Here is an 18072-nt window from a genome sequence, read left to right as displayed (position 1 = left end):
TGCCTGGGAGGGTGCACAAAGGCAGCCTTGGGTGCTGATAAAGGCCTTTATACTGACTCGAGGACTGTTGACACAGGCATGTGGTTTACAAAAACTCAAGTTATGGTGTATGCAAGCTTCTGCATGTTTTGCCAAAGGTTTAAAAATAGGCCAGAGGGGCACCTGGTTGGCTTAGTTGGTACAATGTGTCACTTTTGATCTCTGGGTTGTGAGTTCGAGCCCCACATTGGGGATAGAGATTCCTTTAAAAAGTAGTAGTAACAGGGGCACACTTGGTGGCTCAGTTGGTTAAGTGTCTGCCTTTTGGGCCCTGCATCAAGCTCCCTGCTTAGCTGGGGGTCTGCTTCTCCCTCCCCCTCCTCCCTGCTTGTTGTGTTCTCTCAAGAAAGAAGAGTAAGCAGGCTCCTTGCTAAGCAGAGAGCCTGATGTGGGGCTCAATCCCAGGACCCTGAGATCATGACCTAAGCTGAAGGCAGAGGCTTAACCCACTGAACCATCCAGGTGCCCCTGCTTGTGTTCTCTCAAATAAAATCTTTAAATGTTTTAAAAAGCAGTAGTAATACATACACACATGAATGTCACAATCTGTATGTACCTTTGTCCCTAGGGCATGTGTCTATTTTGGAGGCTCTCATTTTCACCTGTACACACACTTACATGCATTCTTTCAAGCCTATGAGGTACTAGCCCCTCCTTGACAGGTGACCAAAGTAAGGTAGGGACAAACTTGTCCAAATGGCAGAGGAGCTGGGATTGGGTACCCCAACCATAAAGCTGTACTACTTTTCAGATAAAGGTTTCACAACCCCAGCACCGGTTTATGAGATTCAGAATGAGCTGTACTCATTAACACCAAGCCCAGAGCAGGGTATTTACTGCACGTATGGAAAAAGTTGTGAATATTCATTATTGCTTTCTGTATGCTTGTAGTTTCTCAAATGGAGTATTAAAACTAAAGATCTAGCAATGGCAGCTCCAACCATGTATCTCTGAACACCCCCATGCCCCAACATAGCTCCCTACTGAGGGGTCCTGAGTTCCAGGATCCTAAAAAGAACAGGCAAGAACCCAGATCCCTTAGCACCAGGTAACTCTGAGATATAGACCTAGGCCCCTTGGTTTGCTCCTGAGTTTTCCTGGTTCAAAGGTTTTTCTACCTCTCTTAGACAGAAAACCCTGATGTGACCGGAGTTTAACTTTCTATGTTTTGTTTCTAGGGCAACCTCTTTTTAAATTAAAGACTTTATTTTTAAATAATCTCTACACCCAATGTGGGGTTCAAACTTAACTCCAGGATCAAGAGGCGCATGCTCTACTGACTGAACCAGCCAGGCGCCCCTATAAGGCAAGTCAAAGGCTGAGAAATCATAACCCTCACAGCTAAACAGATCTCTAGCTAAGCAGAAGGTGGGATGGATATAGGCTTTTAGGGGACAAGCCGTGAGGAAGCCACAAAGGCCAAGTAGAGTGGACCAGGCTGTAGATGGTTTGATCCCCATACCCAATCAACCTTCTTTTTGCTCATACCTGAGCCTGACCCCATAAACAGTGTGACACAGACTCAGCCCAGTCCATTTATTGTGGAGGTTGTGGACAGCAAGCAGGAGATGTGGAGCAGAGCAGGCCAGACCCTCACCTCTCCTCTCCTCTGGCATCTACTGAAGTGGGTGTCAGGCCTCAGAGATGCCAAGTGGGGCTGAGGAGGCCAGGGACTGCAACAAGAGAGGAGAGAAACAGATGACCAGAGCAAGGGTGGAGGTGGAAGCAATGAGGCAGGGACAACACAGTGCCTAGTCAGGAAGTGTGCAGGGAAGTCTACCCTTCATTCTTCTTGTTGCAAGTTCAGTCTGGGTCTCAAGATAGACACAGGATGTGATCTACAACCAGATCTAAATGGGGGCAGGTGACCAGACTGACAAAGGATTTAAAAGATGAGGGGGGATGACCGGCTCCGGTGACAGGAAAGGGATGAGAAAGCCACTGTGCCTTCCCCAGGCCAGCCTGGGCAGATTCTGAACTCAGTATTTTCTAGGAGGGGCAGCACTGCCAGTTTCTGGGAAAGAAAAGATCCCAAAGCCACAGTCCTGCTGTGGAAGGGAGGTCAGAGAAATCAGAGAGCAGAGAACATGGGTGTTCTAGGAGGGCAGCACAGGGGGCTGTGGTGTTAGAGAAAAGATGCTGGAATGGAGTGAAATCCAGGAAGCCTAAGCCATCAGGGCCTAGCCCAAGGAAGAACCAAAAGTCCTGAACTGTTGAGGAACAAATATATGTGACGTAGGTCAGCAATGGACAAGTTCAGGTTCAGGGGCAGGATGGCCAGGGGGTCCAGGCCTTTGGGCTCCTTCCCAGCATAGAAGCTGCGGAGGGGCAGTGAGAGGTTCAGGGCCTGGTAGAACCACTGGATCTGGGACTCGGACAGGGGCAGGGCCCAGGCCCCAGCTGGGGAATCAGCCAGGGGATCAGGCAGGGAGCTGTGGAGCTGGGGACTAGACCAGGAGTTGCAGTAATCATACTGGCAGCACTGGGCCTGGTACCAGTATTCTGAGAAGTAGGTATTACGTTTTTCTTGGCAGCGGTAAGAATTATACTGTCCACAGCCTCGGATGAGGAAACGAATCTTGGTATCTGGAGAAGAGGGAACAGCTAGCTAGTAACCCCCACTGCCTCCCAGTCCCCAAACCTGTTATCCTTACCCTAGACTCTCCCCATGCCTCACCCAGACCCGACTTCCATCCCAGACTCCTTCCCTCTGAAGGAAGGAAAAACCGGCTCAGCAGACCTCCCCGGAACCCTAGACTCCTCCTTCCAGGATCCTGCTATCTTCCTCTTGCACCCCAGGCCCTAAGCAGCCCTCATCTGAGAGGAAAGGGGACCAGGCCATGGGCTATCCCACCAGCAGCCCCTTCTTGGGGCTTGACTCACCATAATAGATGGTGATCACCATACACGGTGACGGCGTGCTGATGGTGCACTTCTCTGAGCCTGAAATACACCCTGCAGAAGGGTCTTCTAAGAGGCAGAGGTGGCAGGTCCGGACTTCAGGAACAGGAGCTGGGGAAGCAGAAGACAGGTGGGATGGGAGTGTCGGCTCATTCCAAGTTCTGCTTGCAGGGAGCCCGTGAACCAGGGCTACAGCCCCACCCCATCCCAGGACCGTCATTTCTCCCTCCTCACCCCTGGGCCCCACTTACCTTTTCCCACTGCGAAGCCCACCATGACCAGCACACCTACAAGCATGTGCGCCTTCATGATGGAATTCTGGGGAGAAGGGCAGTCCCTGAGGGGTATCCTGAAACCCCACCTTCCTGTGACCATGCTCTTTGATCCTGAGCTGCAGGGTGGTTTTGGTAGACAGTTTGAGCAGGAGCTGTAGACGCAGAGCTATATTCCTCAGCTGGGGGAGGAAGTTATTAACTTGGCTGGAGAACGGCATGTCCTCACCCACAAGGTCGGGTTCCTGAACGTGGGAGCAATGGCCCAGACAACACCTGGGCCTTTATCCAGCGGTCTATTGTTCTCATGCCCTGAAAAGATCTATTCCCACACCTCAAGGGTCCATGGATCAGCTTCTGTCTCTGGTACCACATGCTGTCCTTCCCACTGCAGAACAGTCCCTACTGTGCTGGGAAAAACTTTGGCCAGGCACCCAGGGTCCCCATCCTTCTAAGAGCATATCTCAGCTCCCCCAGCAGGGGGCGCAAAGACACCACCCTGCACCAATTGTGGACCTTGTCCCTCTCCACCCCTTACAGTTCTTTTTACTTCAGGACCACTTGCCCTGTAAAATCAAAACCGGAAGATTTTGTTGTTGGTTATACTACTTACGGTACAAATAAATAAACACCCTTAGGTGGCTGAAAAAGAACAAATATGTCTCTAGACTTTGAAATCTGATTTTCCCCTCGGGCTGTGGCCTTGCACATCTCCACATTCAGTACTAGAAATTCTGCTCTGTTGCTAAAGACCTCACCCAAATCCACTGGGCACCAATCTGTGCTGGTTTTCAACTTGAGGAGGGTGGGCTGGGCCATGAGGACCCCTGGAATCAGGCACAGCAGTACCCTCCCGTCCCCCAACCCCAAGCACCAGCAGACCAGCTCATGGCCTTTTCTTCCACTTTATTTCATATTCCCACCACAATAATGACTCCTTTAATTTAAACTAAAAACCATAGAGGGATCCTGAAAGGGTGGCAGCAAAGGATCGGAGGTGTCAAAGACTGAGGGTCAGGTGGGATGGGGAATCAGCGAATCGTCTTGACTGGGCTCTTGAAGTTGCTGGCGGCTTGGAGCTGCAGTTGGTAGGCCATTGGATGGATCTTGAAACCGTAGAGCCTGGGCGGGGGCAGAGGTCAGAGAGGCAGCAGCGTGAGCCCCACCCTGGCCATGCCAGTAGGCTGAGTTTCCACCTCCCCACCCTAGCTTCTCCATGGGTCTGCTCAGTGCTTAAAGACAGTGGCTCCCAAATGTCTTCCCTCCAGGATACTGGGAAATGTACTTTAAACAGCCATTAAAACTCAAATTCTAGGCTACATGTAAACACACACACACACACACACACGTACATATGTGATTGCATGTTTGTGTGTGTGCAGATCAGTACTTGTTTCATTATAATACCAAACTGTTCTTCCCAATAAACATGATGCTCCGGAAAAATAAACCACACTTTTTCCTAGCAAAAAGTTGAACACCCAAGATGATGACAAAAACAGCTACCATTTAAATGGTACTTCAGGTGCCAAATGTTTTTCAAAGCAACTATTTAAATATACCTTATCGGTCAAGTACTATCATCATCCCCATTTCACGGATAAGGGAACCGAGGCACAGAGAGGCAAATACCTTTCTCAAGATTATGTGCTCTGAGAAAGGCAAACCTCAAGAAAGGACCATGCCCTGTCTTCCCTTCTCTCTAGGGAATCCCGAACCTTTCCTTTGACCCTGGTTGATTCTATCCCTGCTCCCCACCTGGGCACAAACTGGTTGGCGGGCCGCTTGGGCCGGTACTCGGGGTGCACCATGAAGAGCATGTGAGGGAAACCGGTGCCGAAGTAGGCGCCGTCCGTGTGATGGTGCCTCGATGACTTGGGTGTGTACACGTCCATGCACTTGGGGCAGTAGAGCTTCACCATGGCCTCACCTGGGATGTCCGAAAGGCCTGGGAGACAGCCAGACTCAGCAGGCCAGGCACCCCCAAGCCTGCCCCACCTCCCTCCCAGACTCAGGCCCAGACTTGCTGAGCCCCAACTCCTTCCCAGGAGTACCGGCCATTTGATGTGGCCTCCTTTCCCTTCTCCAACACTCACCGATGGGAAGCATTGGCTGGTTCTCACAGTAAACACGGGGACAGTAGCCAAAGTCTCCCTGCTGGTACTTTTCCAACTGAGGCGAATAAAATGAAAGGGGTTGGTGGGTAGGTATGAACAGAAGAGGCAATCCCTTCGTCAGCCCAACCCACATTGCTCTGTCCTCCACTCCTGCCTTTCTGTCCAGAGACCCCTTCAAGCTTGCCCAAAAGGGCCCTTTCCTGCTTCCTCTGGAGGTTAGGCAGGTTACAGACCATCAGAGCCATTCGCTGTTTGTTCCCTGAGGAAGAGGCAGACTGCAACAACTTCCTGTCCAAGGTCACGTCTCCCTCCCTGTAAACACCTCAGTCAGCACAACCCCAATTAGGATTTAATTCCCAGTCCCTGTATCTGGGGTTCTTCCCCTCATCTCAGCTACATTCCTTGACAAGGTTGAAAACACGTGACTCCTCGCTGCAGGAACCTCTGTTTCCCTTACTGCCTCAGAGGAGTCAAGTGGGAGCAGAGAGGCCTCACCATCTGGGCGATGCCACGGTTGGTGAGGATATAGCGGGCGTGGATCAATCCATAAAGCATCTCGGCTGCCTGCTCAATCAGGTCGCTCTGGTTGGGGTTGTCTTCCAGCTCTTCATCTGAAACATGGCCCCAGCCAATTGAAACCACTTGTCTTATAGCTTTCTTAGATGTCCCACCCACCTCCAGGGGCTGTTGGCTACAGTTTGCCTGGCACTCATCTCTGCACCACCCATCACCTGGGCATTTGACCCAGAAACTCCACGAACCCAAGAAAACTCTGCCTTCTCTCTACACTTCTTTAGCCTTTTCTCTCTTCTTTCCCTCCCGACTCTCAACAAATAAATGAAAAATATCAACGCAAAAGATGGCACTCTAGACTAAAAGGTAAGAGGCAAAACAAAGAAACAGGAAATGAGACCCATGGGGAAACTAGCATCAGGGGATAGAGCCAAATTACAGGATCAGAGTGTGGGAACAGGTGGTGTAAGTCACAAAACCAGGCAAAAGTCAGATGGGGGACCAAAATGAAGGACAGGACTTTGGATAAAAGGAGTCGGAGAACCAAAAGAAAATTTGTAAATTCAAGAAGCAAATAAATAAGAATATGAAAACAAAAACAGAAACAAAAACCCATACACACACAAAACAACCCCGAAGGTGCCTCACCAGGCTCCAGGTCCAAGATCATGTCTAGAGCTTGTCGATAGTGAGGCACCTGCTCATTGAGTCCAGTGAGATTGAATTTGTCCTGGATGTAGTCCTCATCCACCTGTCAGGATGTGGAAGTCAAGAAACTCATAGCAGAATCCTCAGTTTTGACCTGGGCACATTGCTCTAACTTGTGGCTTATTCTCAACACAACTGCTTGTTTCCCCTCATAACCCAATTCCAACTTAGCAGAAGTACTTGAGTCTCTCTCCCCAGTTCACATACACTGCCTTTCCATAAAAGCTTTTACTTTTTTTAAAACAGCTGTAACAATTTCCTCCTTAAAGAAACATTCCTTTCAAAATCCCGGTTCCTACTCCTGCCACACATCTTTACAAATCTATTTTGTCCTCTCCTTAGGGAAAACCGGATTTCCAAGGAAAGTGGAGACTGAACAGCTTGGGTCCTGTGGGCAGTTACAATCCTTTGTATTACCAGCACACAACTTTGCACATTACAAAACATTTTCACAAACAGCATTTTAATTCTAACAGACTCCCAAAATATGGACTACCAATAGCAATCTAATAATAATAATAAAGTTGACTTGTCTAATGTTACATTGCTGGAAGATAATAGGCTTGGGACTTGGACAGTCTTGCCACTTCACAAGTTAGTGAAGGGGGCTACTGAACGGACTTTTCCTTGACAGGAAAAAGTTTCCATGGCAGCCTGTAAGTGTATGGAAACTAACTATGTGGGAAAATACATAGCCAAACTTTGTGTGGAGATGCCTGGGAGACCGAGGAGAACTCACCTCACAGAAAAATTCATTGCCACGGAGCCCACAGAACCAGGAAATCCAGGACACCTCCTCTGAGCTGCTCATCTTCACGTCAGCTGGGGGGGAAAAAAAAGGGTCTAAGTAATGCCCAAGCTCTCCCACCCTGCCTCTGGTATCCTCCCTCTTCCCACACTTTGCTCTCCAACAATGAAAGAATTTGGGGCCACCTTTCCTTAAAGGATCCTAGACTCTGGAGCACCCCTCTCCAGTTTCTGTTATTCACACCTCAGCCCCTTTTCTGAAATTACAGATTCTCTGGAGTCCCACCACTCTTCAAGTCCCACCACTTTGGACAGGTATTAACCATCAGTCCTACCCATATCCCTAACGCTGCCGAAGACCTGCTCCCTCTCCTCTTCACGTCAACTCGGGCAGGGCCGTCGGCTCGAGATCCCTACCCCACAAGTCTCTGCATGTCCCCTGCGCCTTTCCCAAAGGTTCCGAAGTTTATCCTTTCCAAGCAAAGGTGGGCCCCTTTTTCTCTCACGGCCTGGGGGTCGCCGTGAGGTTGCGTTCACAGGAGTCCCCACAACCCGCCTCCGCCCCTCAGGCCATCCCTCCCTCCCCCAGTGCCGGACCGGGTCACTTCCTTCCCCACCCCCACATCAACTCGCGGAGACCCCATGTGCCGCGCCTAAAGACAGAGAACTCGCCGCCGCGACGACTTCAGACTCACCGGCTGGACGGGGACCGGGAACAGGGCGGGGGAGGGGAATTGCCGCTTCCAAGGAACCGCGAGGGCTACAACGCAGGCCACAGACCCGACCGCGGCAGCCGAAGTGGGGGGGGGGGGGGAGTGGAAATTGGGGAGGGTGGGGAAAGGGTAACGCGCAAACGCCAAGGGTCGGGCGCCGCAGTGAACGCCGGGAAATGAAGTCCCTAGTAAAGAGAAACTGGCGAAACGAGAGAAAGGCGAACTACGAATCCCAGGATGACTCAAGAACGACCCTGGCGTCGCGAGGCCCAGGAGTAGGACGCTCGGGGGGGCGGGGCGAAGCGAGATGCCACCGGAAGCGGAAGCGCAGTACCCCGTTCTCTGTCAGGGAGTATGGGAAATATAGTTGTAGGATTCCGCAGCTAAGGGGCCGAGAGGGGGCGGGGAAAGGAACGAGGCTGGCGGGCCGGTTTCCTGTACGTACCCTCACACAGCGAGGGTCGGCTTTAGGCGCTCGCCTGAAGCCCAGGGTACTGACCTTATCCCCGGCCAACCCACCGTGTCCTCATTGCCTGTCGAGCCTCTCGCCCAAGTCAGGCCCGCCACTGAAGGCCCCGTCGGGGCTCCAGTTTCACCCCGGGGACTGGTCTCCTCAGGCGGGAGGTGAGGCCGGGCGCCTTGCTGAGGGACGTGGGAAGGGTGGGCTGGGCTGAGGTGAGCGGTGTGAAAACCGGGACGGCCCCGTGCGCTCACCTGTGGTGGCGCCAGCCATTCTGCTGCTCGTCCCCTTGCACTTCTCCATTTCCTCTTAGGGCTTGAATTGGGGGGTCCTCTGCTGCGGCCACTAAGTGTGACCTTCGAACCCTGGTCAGAATAATGGTGAAGGGCAGCGTGACGTTATTTCATTTCACGGCTTCGGGGGCATTCCACAGGTTTCGTTCCGCCTCCTCAGAGCCTTCTTAACTCACAGAGTGGTTTCGCAGCTCCAAAAAATTAGCCCGGAGCGGGGGCCACGTTCCGGGAGGCGAAGGGCATTGTGGGGGCGTTATGTTAAAGTAGGACCCCAACCGACGGAGCCTCTGTCCTCGCGCTACCTGGGCACGTGGCATTTGAGCGGATGCTATTGGAAGGGTCCCGGGTGGGGAAGCTGAACCTAGCTTTGCAAACCTAGCGCTTTGCACATGCCTGAGCCCTCAAGTTATGTTTTGTGTGTGTGTGTGTTTTTTTTCTAGTCACACGTGCGTGTTCGGGTCATGGCTATTTGATCGTCAGCTCCTTTGCTTAGAGTGGCGCCGTTTCGCCGTACGGAGACTACGAAGTCACAGAGACTGGAGCTTCTCCCCCTGCTCTCTTATTTCTGTGTTAAAGCCTGTTTTTATTTGGGAAGATGAGACGCGGACATAGGATCAAGGAAGATTTAAAGGGCTAGGCTGATTGTTTTCTTTTTTCCTTTTCTTTCTTTCTTTTTTGGCTGATTGTTTTCTTAATAGTACATCTTATCTGGTGGTCAAGTTTCAGAGAGAAGCCGTTTTTATTATTGGTGAGGACGGGAATGGGGGCAGAATGCAACCTCTGGGCAACCTCATTGAATCTTCTTTGTTAAAATAACCTTTACTAAACCGTATGGGCTGTTATTATAGGGTTCCCTGTTTCTCCACATGACCTATGGTCCTAGGTTGTGAGGTCACTTAGGGAGTGAGAGGGTTTTTTTACTTTAAGGCTATTTCTTGTCCCAGCAGGTCTCTGGGGGGTGGCTCTGGTCAGTGCAGAGCCACCAAGGGATTGGCTTGTCTCTTACTCCCTTTATCTAGTCTCATCTTAGTTCTCCCAAAAGCCATGTCCAGGACCTCCCTCATCAGCTTCACTCCAGCCACCAACCCCAGTGACCTCTGGAAAGACGGGCAGCAGCAGTCACAGCCTGAAGAGCTGGAGCCCACCTTGGATGGGACTGCAGCCAGGGCTTTTTATGAGGCCCTGATTGCAGATGAGAGCAGTGTCCCTGAATCTCAGAGATCTCAGCCTGAACCTACCAGTAAGAGAAAGAGGAAGAAGAGAAGAATGATGAGGGAAGCTGCTGGAGGAGCCTCAGGAGGACATGGACAAAGGAGATCCCTTGAGGCAGAGGACAAGATGACCCAGTGGATACTGAGGGCAGCTCAGGAGGGAGACCTGGCAGAACTAAGAAGGCTGTTGGATCCCCGTGAGGAAGGGGGCGCCGGGGGCAATATCAATGCTCGGGATGCCTTCTGGTGGACCCCCCTGATGTGTGCTGCTCGAGCAGGCCAGGGGGCTGCTGTGCGTTATCTCCTGGGCCGTGGAGCTGCCTGGGTGGGCGTCTGTGAGCTGGGTGGCAAGGATGCTGCTCAGCTGGCCGAAGAAGCAGGTTTCCCTGAGGTGGCACGCATGGTCAGAGAGAGCCATGGAGAGACGAGGAGTACAGAGAACGGGTGAGGGGAAGCCTTAGCCCATGCCCATCTTTCAGTGTGTTCTCCCTTCCTAGCAACTCCACACCAGAGGCTCTAGAACAGAGCTGACGTTTATCTTCCTGATCCCCCCAGTATAGGTTGATAAGGCAGTGTAATAGAGTGAAAATAAATATGAGCTCCCTGGGTTTAAATCCTAATTCTACTTACTTGGGCAAGAACCTAATTTTAATGTGCCTCATTTTCGTTATCTGAGAAATGCAGGTAATAAGAGCACCTGTTAGGATTTAATGGGTCAGTATACGTAAAGTGCTAGAATGATGCTCACCACATAGTAAGCACTGTATATCTATTAATTGTAGCCATTATTATGCTTTGCCCAAGAGCTTGTGAGGCCTGGTTGCCATTTCTTCTCCCAGCTGTTCCTCTCTGGGTCCCTCACTGCTAAGTGGGTTGGAAGGCAACTTGTTTTTTAGCAGAAAGACTGGAAGGACTTCCCACCTTGCCACCACACTCTGAGGCCTCAACTCTTTCCCTGCCCTGAACTCTTTCTCTTTTTTTCCTCTGCAGGTCCCAGTTCCCCTCCCTCCGGTACTGTGAGACCTGTGATGCCCACTTTCAAGACTCTAACCATTACACATCCACTGCTCACCTGCTGTCACTGCCCCGTGATCTCAGGTCCCCCAACCTGCCCATTGGGGTTTCCGCCTCCAGCCCAGGCTTCAAGTTGCTGCTGAGGGGTGGCTGGGAGCCTGGAATGGGGCTGGGACCCCGGGGTGAGGGCCGCACCAACCCCATCCCAACTGTCCTCAAGAGGGACCAGGAAGGATTAGGCTACAGATCAGTGCCCCAACCCCGAGTCACACACTTCCTGGCTCGAGATACTCGGGCCGTGGCTGGGAGGGAGAGAGCCCCTCGGGTGACCACACTGAGCCAGAGGGAGAAGAGAAGGCAGGAGGAGAAGGACAGGGCCTGGGAGCGGGATCTGAGGACATACATGAACCTTGAGTTCTGACCTTGGTAAGTAAGGTCTGATCCTGGTCTGTTGCTAAAGTCTGAACCTGGACCTAGGCACTTTGGCTTTTACTTCCTGAGGTCTCCAGGTCCCAGATCCTCAGATTTTAGTCGCTGGGCTCTGCCTTTGGAAGAGAGGAGCCGAGAGCTGAAAATAAATCAAACTTCTTCCTCTTTTGTGTTTATTCACTTTTCTGGAAGCTATTGTGGGAAAGCCAAAGTCTGGGAGCCACATGCACTTGAGCCAGAAGGGGTAGCCCTTCCTGGTGGCATCATCGGGTCACCTACCTGCCAGTCTGGTTAATTTCCAGGGCCTAGCCCCTGCCTGGAATGCCCCACCTATTCTTTCAGTCTCCTGAACCAGGAATTGCCCAAGCTCTATGCCAGTCTCGCCTACCCCAGGAAGCATCTCCTGACTTCAGCCAATTCAATCACTGTTTTTATTTTATTTTTTCAATTAATGATTTAAAAATGTTTTATTTATTTATTTAACAGAGAGAGACAGATCACAAGTAGGCAGAAAGGCAGACAGAGAGAGGGGGAAGCAGGCTCCCTGCTGAGCAGAGAGCCTGTTGTGGGGCTTGATCCCAGGATCCTGAGATCATGATCTGAACTGAAGGCAGAGGTTTAACCCACTGAGCCACCCAGGGGCCCCTCAATTACTCAATTTTAAACAAGATCAAATACTATATGCTAAGAAGAGGAGTAAGACATATTCCCAACTTTCTAATTGCTTACAGCTAGAGGAGGAGGCAGCTATGTGCTCAAATATACAATGCATGGTGATAGGGGAAGCCTGGGAAAGTTCATGGAGGTGATGAGAGTAGACAGGGTCTTATAGGAAGAGGCCAATGGGCTGGAAGGGCCTAAGGATATCTGGCTTCTAGGATGATAGCGGAACTAGAACCCGAACGTCCCAGTGTACATTTGGCCTCCCAAATGTAAACTTTAAGTCAGGGTTCTTCATTTTACAACCTGAAAACGCCTGAGGGCAGGAAGCATGTTCTGTTTGTCAACACTTGTCTCCCCTTCCCTTCTGCTGCTCATACCAGGTGCTGGGCCTAAGGAGAGCTCACTGTTGTCAGACCCAGGAAGTAAGATCTGCATGGAGGGACAGGAAAGATCTACACAAGGCCTAAGGAAGCAGAGTCCTTTTCCGGAAAAGCCTTTCATGAAGTCTTGGACATGAAAAGGAGGAGTTGGGGGTGGAGGGTGCAGGGAAGAGCCAAAGAGCAGGAGGCTAAAGGGAGCGGAGGAGTTTAGGGGAGCACTGGCGACCCAGGGACGTATGGGCGACGGAGAGAGATTGTTAGGTTTATACTGCTGCCCCGACCCTGCTAGACCTCAGCTGGCGCCCTGCGGAGTGGCGCTACTAACGGCGCGGGGGCGCGGGGGGCGGTGGATCCGTAGGGTCCGCCCCGCGAACTGCGGGCCCCGCCCCCGTCTGTCTCTCCCGCCCCGGTGCAGCTGCTTCCGGGCTCTGCGGCTCCGGGCGGCCTACTGAGGCCGCGGCCCCAACGCCGGGCCCGGGAAGAGTCGCAGCGCGCAAAGCCCGGACGCCTGGGTCCCCAGGCAGGCCCGCGCTTGGCCTCGCGACGAGAATCTCCCAGGACATCTCTGGCCTGACCTTGCGGAGATCGCGTCTCACCTGCGTGCTCGGGGACCGGTCGGGCCACTTTGTAGGATTCCTAGCTCTCTAAATCGAGAAAAGAACGCTGCTGGCAGGAGTTTGCTGAACACCTCTCTCCTAACCCCCAGTAAGAGACTGCCTGCTTGAGCTCCCTTAGGTCAGCAGTTCAGCACTCTCCAGACTGGGAGCAACTGAGACCCAGGGCCACCTTCCTTCCTTCTTGGATGGAGCACCGCCTCCCCAGTTTCTGGGGCACCTTGGGGCGTGGCCTTGGTGAGTGAAATTTGGGGTGCTGCCTGTAGGAAAGGTAACCCAGAAACCCAGGGAGGACACCGTGGGGGTGACCCAGGCCTTGTCAGATCCTGGGGATTCTTGGCCTGAATCTTGTGTTTTGGGGTGGTGGTGAATGAATTTGGATGTGCCTCCCCACTTTACCTCAAAACTGAAAAGGAACAAGCCATTTGCCACACTTGAGGCCGCAGGACATCCAGAAAAGTGGGGAGCCACTTGTGAATTCAGAGTAGGACTCACGAAACAGCAGTTGTTCTGAGCTTGAACAGACTCTGGCTTCTGAGGAGACACTCAGCCCCCAAACTTGAGGGCTGAGTTCCAAACAGAATAGAAGCAATTCCAGGAAGCAGCCCCAGAATTTGGGGGCTCACTACACATCCCAACCATGTTCCTGCGACGGCTTAGTGGCTGGCTACCTCGCCCTTGGGGCCGCCGGAAACCAACGAAGCCCGACTTGCCTGCCCCAGAACTCAGAGTAGTGGACAGCTCCTCTGAGAATTCAGGGAGTGACTGGGATAGTGCCCCAGAAACCATGGGAGATGTGGGGCCTCTCAAGACCAAGGACCCAGGATCACGGAGGAGCTCTGAGGCTGCTTCAGAACCAAGTAGGGAGGTCCGAGATGAGCAACTGCGAAACAACAAAATGGATTCCTTCAAGTGGGACAAGACTGTCTCTAACACTGAAGAGTCTGGGAGACTGGGGACTGGAGGGACTGTTCTCAAACAGGGCCAGGATCCTGTGGGCTCAAGTGGCACCAGACCTGGAGTGTCCCCTGAAGGGGTACTAAGCCCCCCTGGGCCAGAAGCCCCAGTGGAGAAGCCAGGACGGCGTCAGAAGCTGCTGGGCTGGCTGCGTGGGGATCCAGGTGGGGGAGCAGGAGCTCCCTTGCAGTACCTGGGGGGCCCAGAGGAGTGTCTGCAGATCTCAACCAACCTGACTCTCCACCTGCTGGAGCTGCTGGCCTCAGCCCTGCTGGGGCTGTGCTCACGGCCTCTGAGAGCAGCTTTGGATGCATTGGGCCTGCGTGGACCGCTGGGCCTCTGGCTGCATGGGCTGCTGTCTTTTCTGGCTGCCCTGCATGGGCTCCATGCTGTGTTGAGCCTACTTACTGCTCACCCCCTGCACTTTGCCTGCCTCTTTGGTCTCCTTCAGGCCCTGGTGCTGGCTGTCAGCCTCCGGGAGCCCAGTGGAGAGGAGGAGGCCACTGACTTGGATGGCGAGAAATTGGAGAGGGAGGGTGAGGAATAGAGGGGACACCCAGGAAAGGGGCTGTGACTGCAAGATGAGGTGTGACCTAGTACCCCCATCCTGAGTGGGGTGGGAGCAAGAGTGAAGATAGTGTGGCCTGTAGGAGGAAAGTGGGGGCCATGACCCAGATTGTAAGCACAGGGACCTCAGGGATGGGGAAGAAACCCCAGAGGGTGAGGGCGTGGCCCCCCTTCATACACAAGAGAGAGTAGAGCTGTTTAGGATATCTGTTTATGGACAATGGGGATATTGTCCTTGAATTCACCAGCTGTTGTTACTTTTTGCTTTTACATTTCTCCCACTTCCAGTTTTTTCTTTCCACCTTTACTTTTTAAAAGAAAAAAATAAGTGTGGTGGTGAACAATAAAGACTAAAGAGTCCTCTTTACCTTTCAAAACTACCCAGGGGTGGAAGAGACCAGAGACAGGACAGACAGGCCTCTAACTAGGGTTAGAGGGTGGTTGGAGACCGAAGGGAGCCCTTGGATCCTAGGATCTGAGCCACCTAAGGAAGAATGGGACTGTGAGGTGGGTGGATTAAGGGGTGTGGATAGCAGCCAACAGTGACAGGGGCCTGCAGGAAGGATCTGGGTGGTCCCAGGAGCCAGGGGAAGGTGGGGATGGTGCAGGCAGTATTGGCAGGAGGGCCAATTCAGAGGGGTTGGCAGCTCAGACAGGCAGTATGGGGAAGCACTGGAGCTTGGAGTTCTCACTCAGGTTAGGGGTTTGCACACTCAGCAATAAACAACTGTAATCATACCAAATCCTAAATATACCACTACAAAGAGAGTTACCATCACTTAGAGTCCTTCCTGACGCCGGCCAGCTGGGGGTTTAGGTGGTAGAAGGTCCAGGGGGAGTACTGAAATGGAGATGGGGGGATTGCTTTCTGGAGACAAGCCCAAAATGAGATGAGGATTGAAAAATCATCTTTATTACTCTTGAAAGGGAGCTGGGAGTCTCCAGCTTCTCTTCCCCACAGCACAATTGCAGCTCCCACCATATCCATCTGGGGCACAGATGAAGCCACAGGTCAGTTACTGGACAGCTCGCAGGCCTCTGGTGGGAGGAGGGAGAAAAGAAGAGAATGGAAAGGAAAGAACTCCAGGGAGAAAAGGTTGGTGGTAATGGGGTGAAGGAGAATGCATTCCTGCTTTTCCCCACATCAAAGAAGGGGTCCCTGAAGCCCTTTCCCCTATATGTCTCGCCCCCTGCCCCTTTTATCCACCGGAAACTCAAGAAACCTCTCTTTTGAGTAGCCCAGAGCCCATCCTGGCTCCCTCAGGTGACACCAACACCACAGCTCTTGGCCACATCCTTCTGGTGCCATCACAGCCTATGACACAAATGGATGTGTCAGCACAGCCACTCTAATGATGTCAGCCTTTGACCATGTCCTCCAGTGACATCACTTGAGTCCCTTTCATCCGGCACCTGCAGAAGACTTGGTGAGTCCTAGTCCTCTTCTGTGGGACTTTACCCCCTCACCTTGATTCCTGGGAGTCCGTAAGAAGGTCTTGAAGTCCAGGCAGGAGGTCAGGGACTGGAATTCCTTCACACACTTCTCAGGAGGGTGTGGTGAGCGACCTGGAAGAGCAGGGCAGGGCCAGGCCCATCAAAGTCCCAGATTCTCAGTACCTCCCTGGTAGGGACGGCACCCAGCCCCTCCTGGGATGATATCATAGGGCCCAGAGTGAGAGGCTCTCCTGCCCTCCCGTTGTCTCTCTCCAACCCTTCCTGCCTGGCATCCCCACTCACTGTAGAGGAGAAAGCGCTGGTAACCCTGGCCTGACTCTTTCAGCATGATTCCACCGGGGCATGAGCTGGAGAAGAGCTTGGTCTTCATGTCAGGGCGGCCTGTTGGGGCGGGGGTTTGGTGGAGAGTGTGAGGACAGAGAGGCAAAAACAAGCAAGCCCAGGGGACTTGGGGAGGGTGAGGGCTGGAGAGAACCAACCTTCAGTTCTAAGATCTGTGCTCTCCTCAGTCAGGTGGTAGATCCATTTCCGGGGCACACAGAGTCCATTTTTCCTGCAGAAGTGGTGGCAAGGACGAAAGACTGAGTGACACCCCAGCCACACAGTACCAGCCTCTGTTTATTCCATCTTATTTCTCTTTGAAGTCTGGGTCTCTTTGGGTTTCAGGCTACCAAGGGACAGTTGGTTAGGCCCATCTCTCTTCAGAGGGAAACTAAGAGAACTTTTGAACTCAGTGGGCCAAAAATAGTGGCTATCCCAAAGAACCCAGCTCTTTGTGGGTGGGCCCTCATTTTCTGGGCAGAGACTGCCACTCCTGGTGCCTCTGACTGCTCACCACTCACATGCGGATGGTAGCGCGAAGCTGGAGCTTCGTGGGGGCAGAGCCTGTAGCCATGTTGAAGACAATGTTGTCCACAGCGTCAAAAGTCATCAGCTCCTCCTTGGTGGGAGCTGCCCCTGCGATAAAGTACCACCTGCCCAGGTGTGGTTCTGGGAACTGCAGAGAACGAGGGGATCAGTAGAGGGTGGGTCCCCACTGCAGGGCCCATTCAACCTCTTCATCATCACTCTTAAGACGGCAGGACTTAGCAGTGGAGCGGCGGCTGCTTTTTCCCAATGAGGTGCTGGGTTATGACAGGAAGTCATTAAGTGACTTTTCCTTTGTGGCCCCTGAGTAACCACCCACCTCCCAATTCTACCATGTCTCCACATTGATGGCCATAGTACTAATATATATATATATATTTTTTTTTTTTTTAACTTGTTCTCACATTCATTATTGTGACACACCCTTCCTCCGTTCCTTTCCCAGCGTGGTTCTGGTCATCCTAGGCAACCCACCCAAGTCCCTCAGAGCCCCCACCATCGGCTTCCCCCATTCTCAGTCCATACCTCTTTCCCATCCACTCCCTGAGTTGTCAGTTGACTGTACTCAGGGCACTGGTAGATGGAGTTAAGGAGAATACCACAGAGGTAGAGCAGAGCTGCCCATATTTGGTGGAACATCTTCAGGCAGGAGGGAGCTGGTGCTCTTCGTGAAGTGGCCAGTGCCTTAACTGCTCTCTCTCCCCCTGCTAGTTATTCAGTCCACTCTGCTTCCAGCCCCCTTGCCTTGACCCTTGACCCTTTCACCTGCTAATGAGTAACTTCAACCTTGTTTTCCAGCCCAAGTCTGGATTACCCACGGTGTTGGGCCTTCCTCCCCCTCTTCTAGATGCCATCACACTCCATAATATACCCTGGCATGTCCAGGGTGTCTCAGGAATTATGAGCTGAGTCCTCTAGGTAGAAGCCTGTGGTCTTTCAGCCACAACAAATATCTGAGCTGATATTTGTTCTGTTGTATAGCACTGAAGAGAGGTGAACTGATTCTTTCATTCATTCACTAGCAAACTGTTGTGAGTCCCAGCTGTTTGCCCAGCTAAGCCCTAGAGACATAAAAATGAATGACATAGTTCCTGGCCTTGAGAGCAGAAAAAAAAAATAACTAGCTGTGTAAACGAAACAAATCATTGCAGT

At 52.3% G+C, this 18072-nt stretch overlaps 5 protein-coding genes across 6 annotated transcripts; 2 read left to right on the top strand and 3 right to left on the bottom strand.

The window, feature by feature from the left end:
* Window positions 1-1595: 1595 nt before the first annotated feature.
* On the bottom strand, window positions 1596-3986 carry LY6G5B (lymphocyte antigen 6 family member G5B). Its single transcript, XM_032847238.1, has 3 exons — window positions 3192-3986; window positions 2923-3051; window positions 1596-2625 (listed from the first exon to the last, which is right to left on the bottom strand). The coding sequence occupies exons 1-3, from the start codon at window positions 3313-3315 to the stop codon at window positions 2213-2215; spliced, it is 666 nt and encodes a 221-aa protein (XP_032703129.1). The 5' UTR covers window positions 3316-3986; the 3' UTR covers window positions 1596-2212.
* A 117-nt stretch (window positions 3987-4103) lies between these two features.
* CSNK2B (casein kinase 2 beta) lies at window positions 4104-8743 on the bottom strand. Of its 2 annotated transcripts, none has more exons than XM_032847236.1 (7): window positions 8725-8743; window positions 7290-7372; window positions 6491-6593; window positions 5825-5940; window positions 5309-5384; window positions 4971-5160; window positions 4104-4334 (listed from the first exon to the last, which is right to left on the bottom strand). In XM_032847236.1, exons 1-7 carry the CDS (start codon window positions 8741-8743, stop codon window positions 4244-4246), a joined length of 678 nt encoding a protein of 225 aa, XP_032703127.1. In that variant the 3' UTR covers window positions 4104-4243. The 2 variants fall into 2 exon arrangements, with proteins under 2 accessions (XP_032703127.1, XP_032703128.1); XM_032847237.1 differs by lacking the exon at window positions 8725-8743 and adding an exon at window positions 7993-8125.
* Window positions 8386-11583, top strand: GPANK1 (G-patch domain and ankyrin repeats 1). Its single transcript, XM_032847234.1, has 3 exons — window positions 8386-8634; window positions 9794-10418; window positions 10965-11583. The coding sequence occupies exons 2-3, from the start codon at window positions 9808-9810 to the stop codon at window positions 11407-11409; spliced, it is 1056 nt and encodes a 351-aa protein (XP_032703125.1). The 5' UTR covers window positions 8386-8634; window positions 9794-9807; the 3' UTR covers window positions 11410-11583.
* A 1290-nt stretch (window positions 11584-12873) lies between these two features.
* Window positions 12874-15376, top strand: CUNH6orf47 (chromosome unknown C6orf47 homolog). Its single transcript, XM_032847235.1, has one exon. It carries the CDS (start codon window positions 13715-13717, stop codon window positions 14576-14578), a length of 864 nt encoding a protein of 287 aa, XP_032703126.1. The 5' UTR covers window positions 12874-13714; the 3' UTR covers window positions 14579-15376.
* A 113-nt stretch (window positions 15377-15489) lies between these two features.
* Window positions 15490-17821, bottom strand: APOM (apolipoprotein M). Its single transcript, XM_032847240.1, has 6 exons — window positions 17446-17821; window positions 16896-17050; window positions 16533-16606; window positions 16336-16434; window positions 16066-16164; window positions 15490-15636 (listed from the first exon to the last, which is right to left on the bottom strand). Exons 1-6 carry the CDS (start codon window positions 17557-17559, stop codon window positions 15611-15613), a joined length of 567 nt encoding a protein of 188 aa, XP_032703131.1. The 5' UTR covers window positions 17560-17821; the 3' UTR covers window positions 15490-15610.
* Window positions 17822-18072: the final 251 nt, after the last annotated feature.

This window comes from Lontra canadensis, unplaced genomic scaffold, assembly GCF_010015895.1.
Source record: "Lontra canadensis isolate GAN:19392208 unplaced genomic scaffold, GSC_riverotter_1.0 scaffold186, whole genome shotgun sequence".
NCBI classification, from domain to species: Eukaryota; Metazoa; Chordata; class Mammalia; order Carnivora; family Mustelidae; genus Lontra; species Lontra canadensis.
The sequence above is the reverse complement of the archived record's forward strand: the minus strand, read 5'-3'. Positions and strand labels throughout refer to the sequence as shown.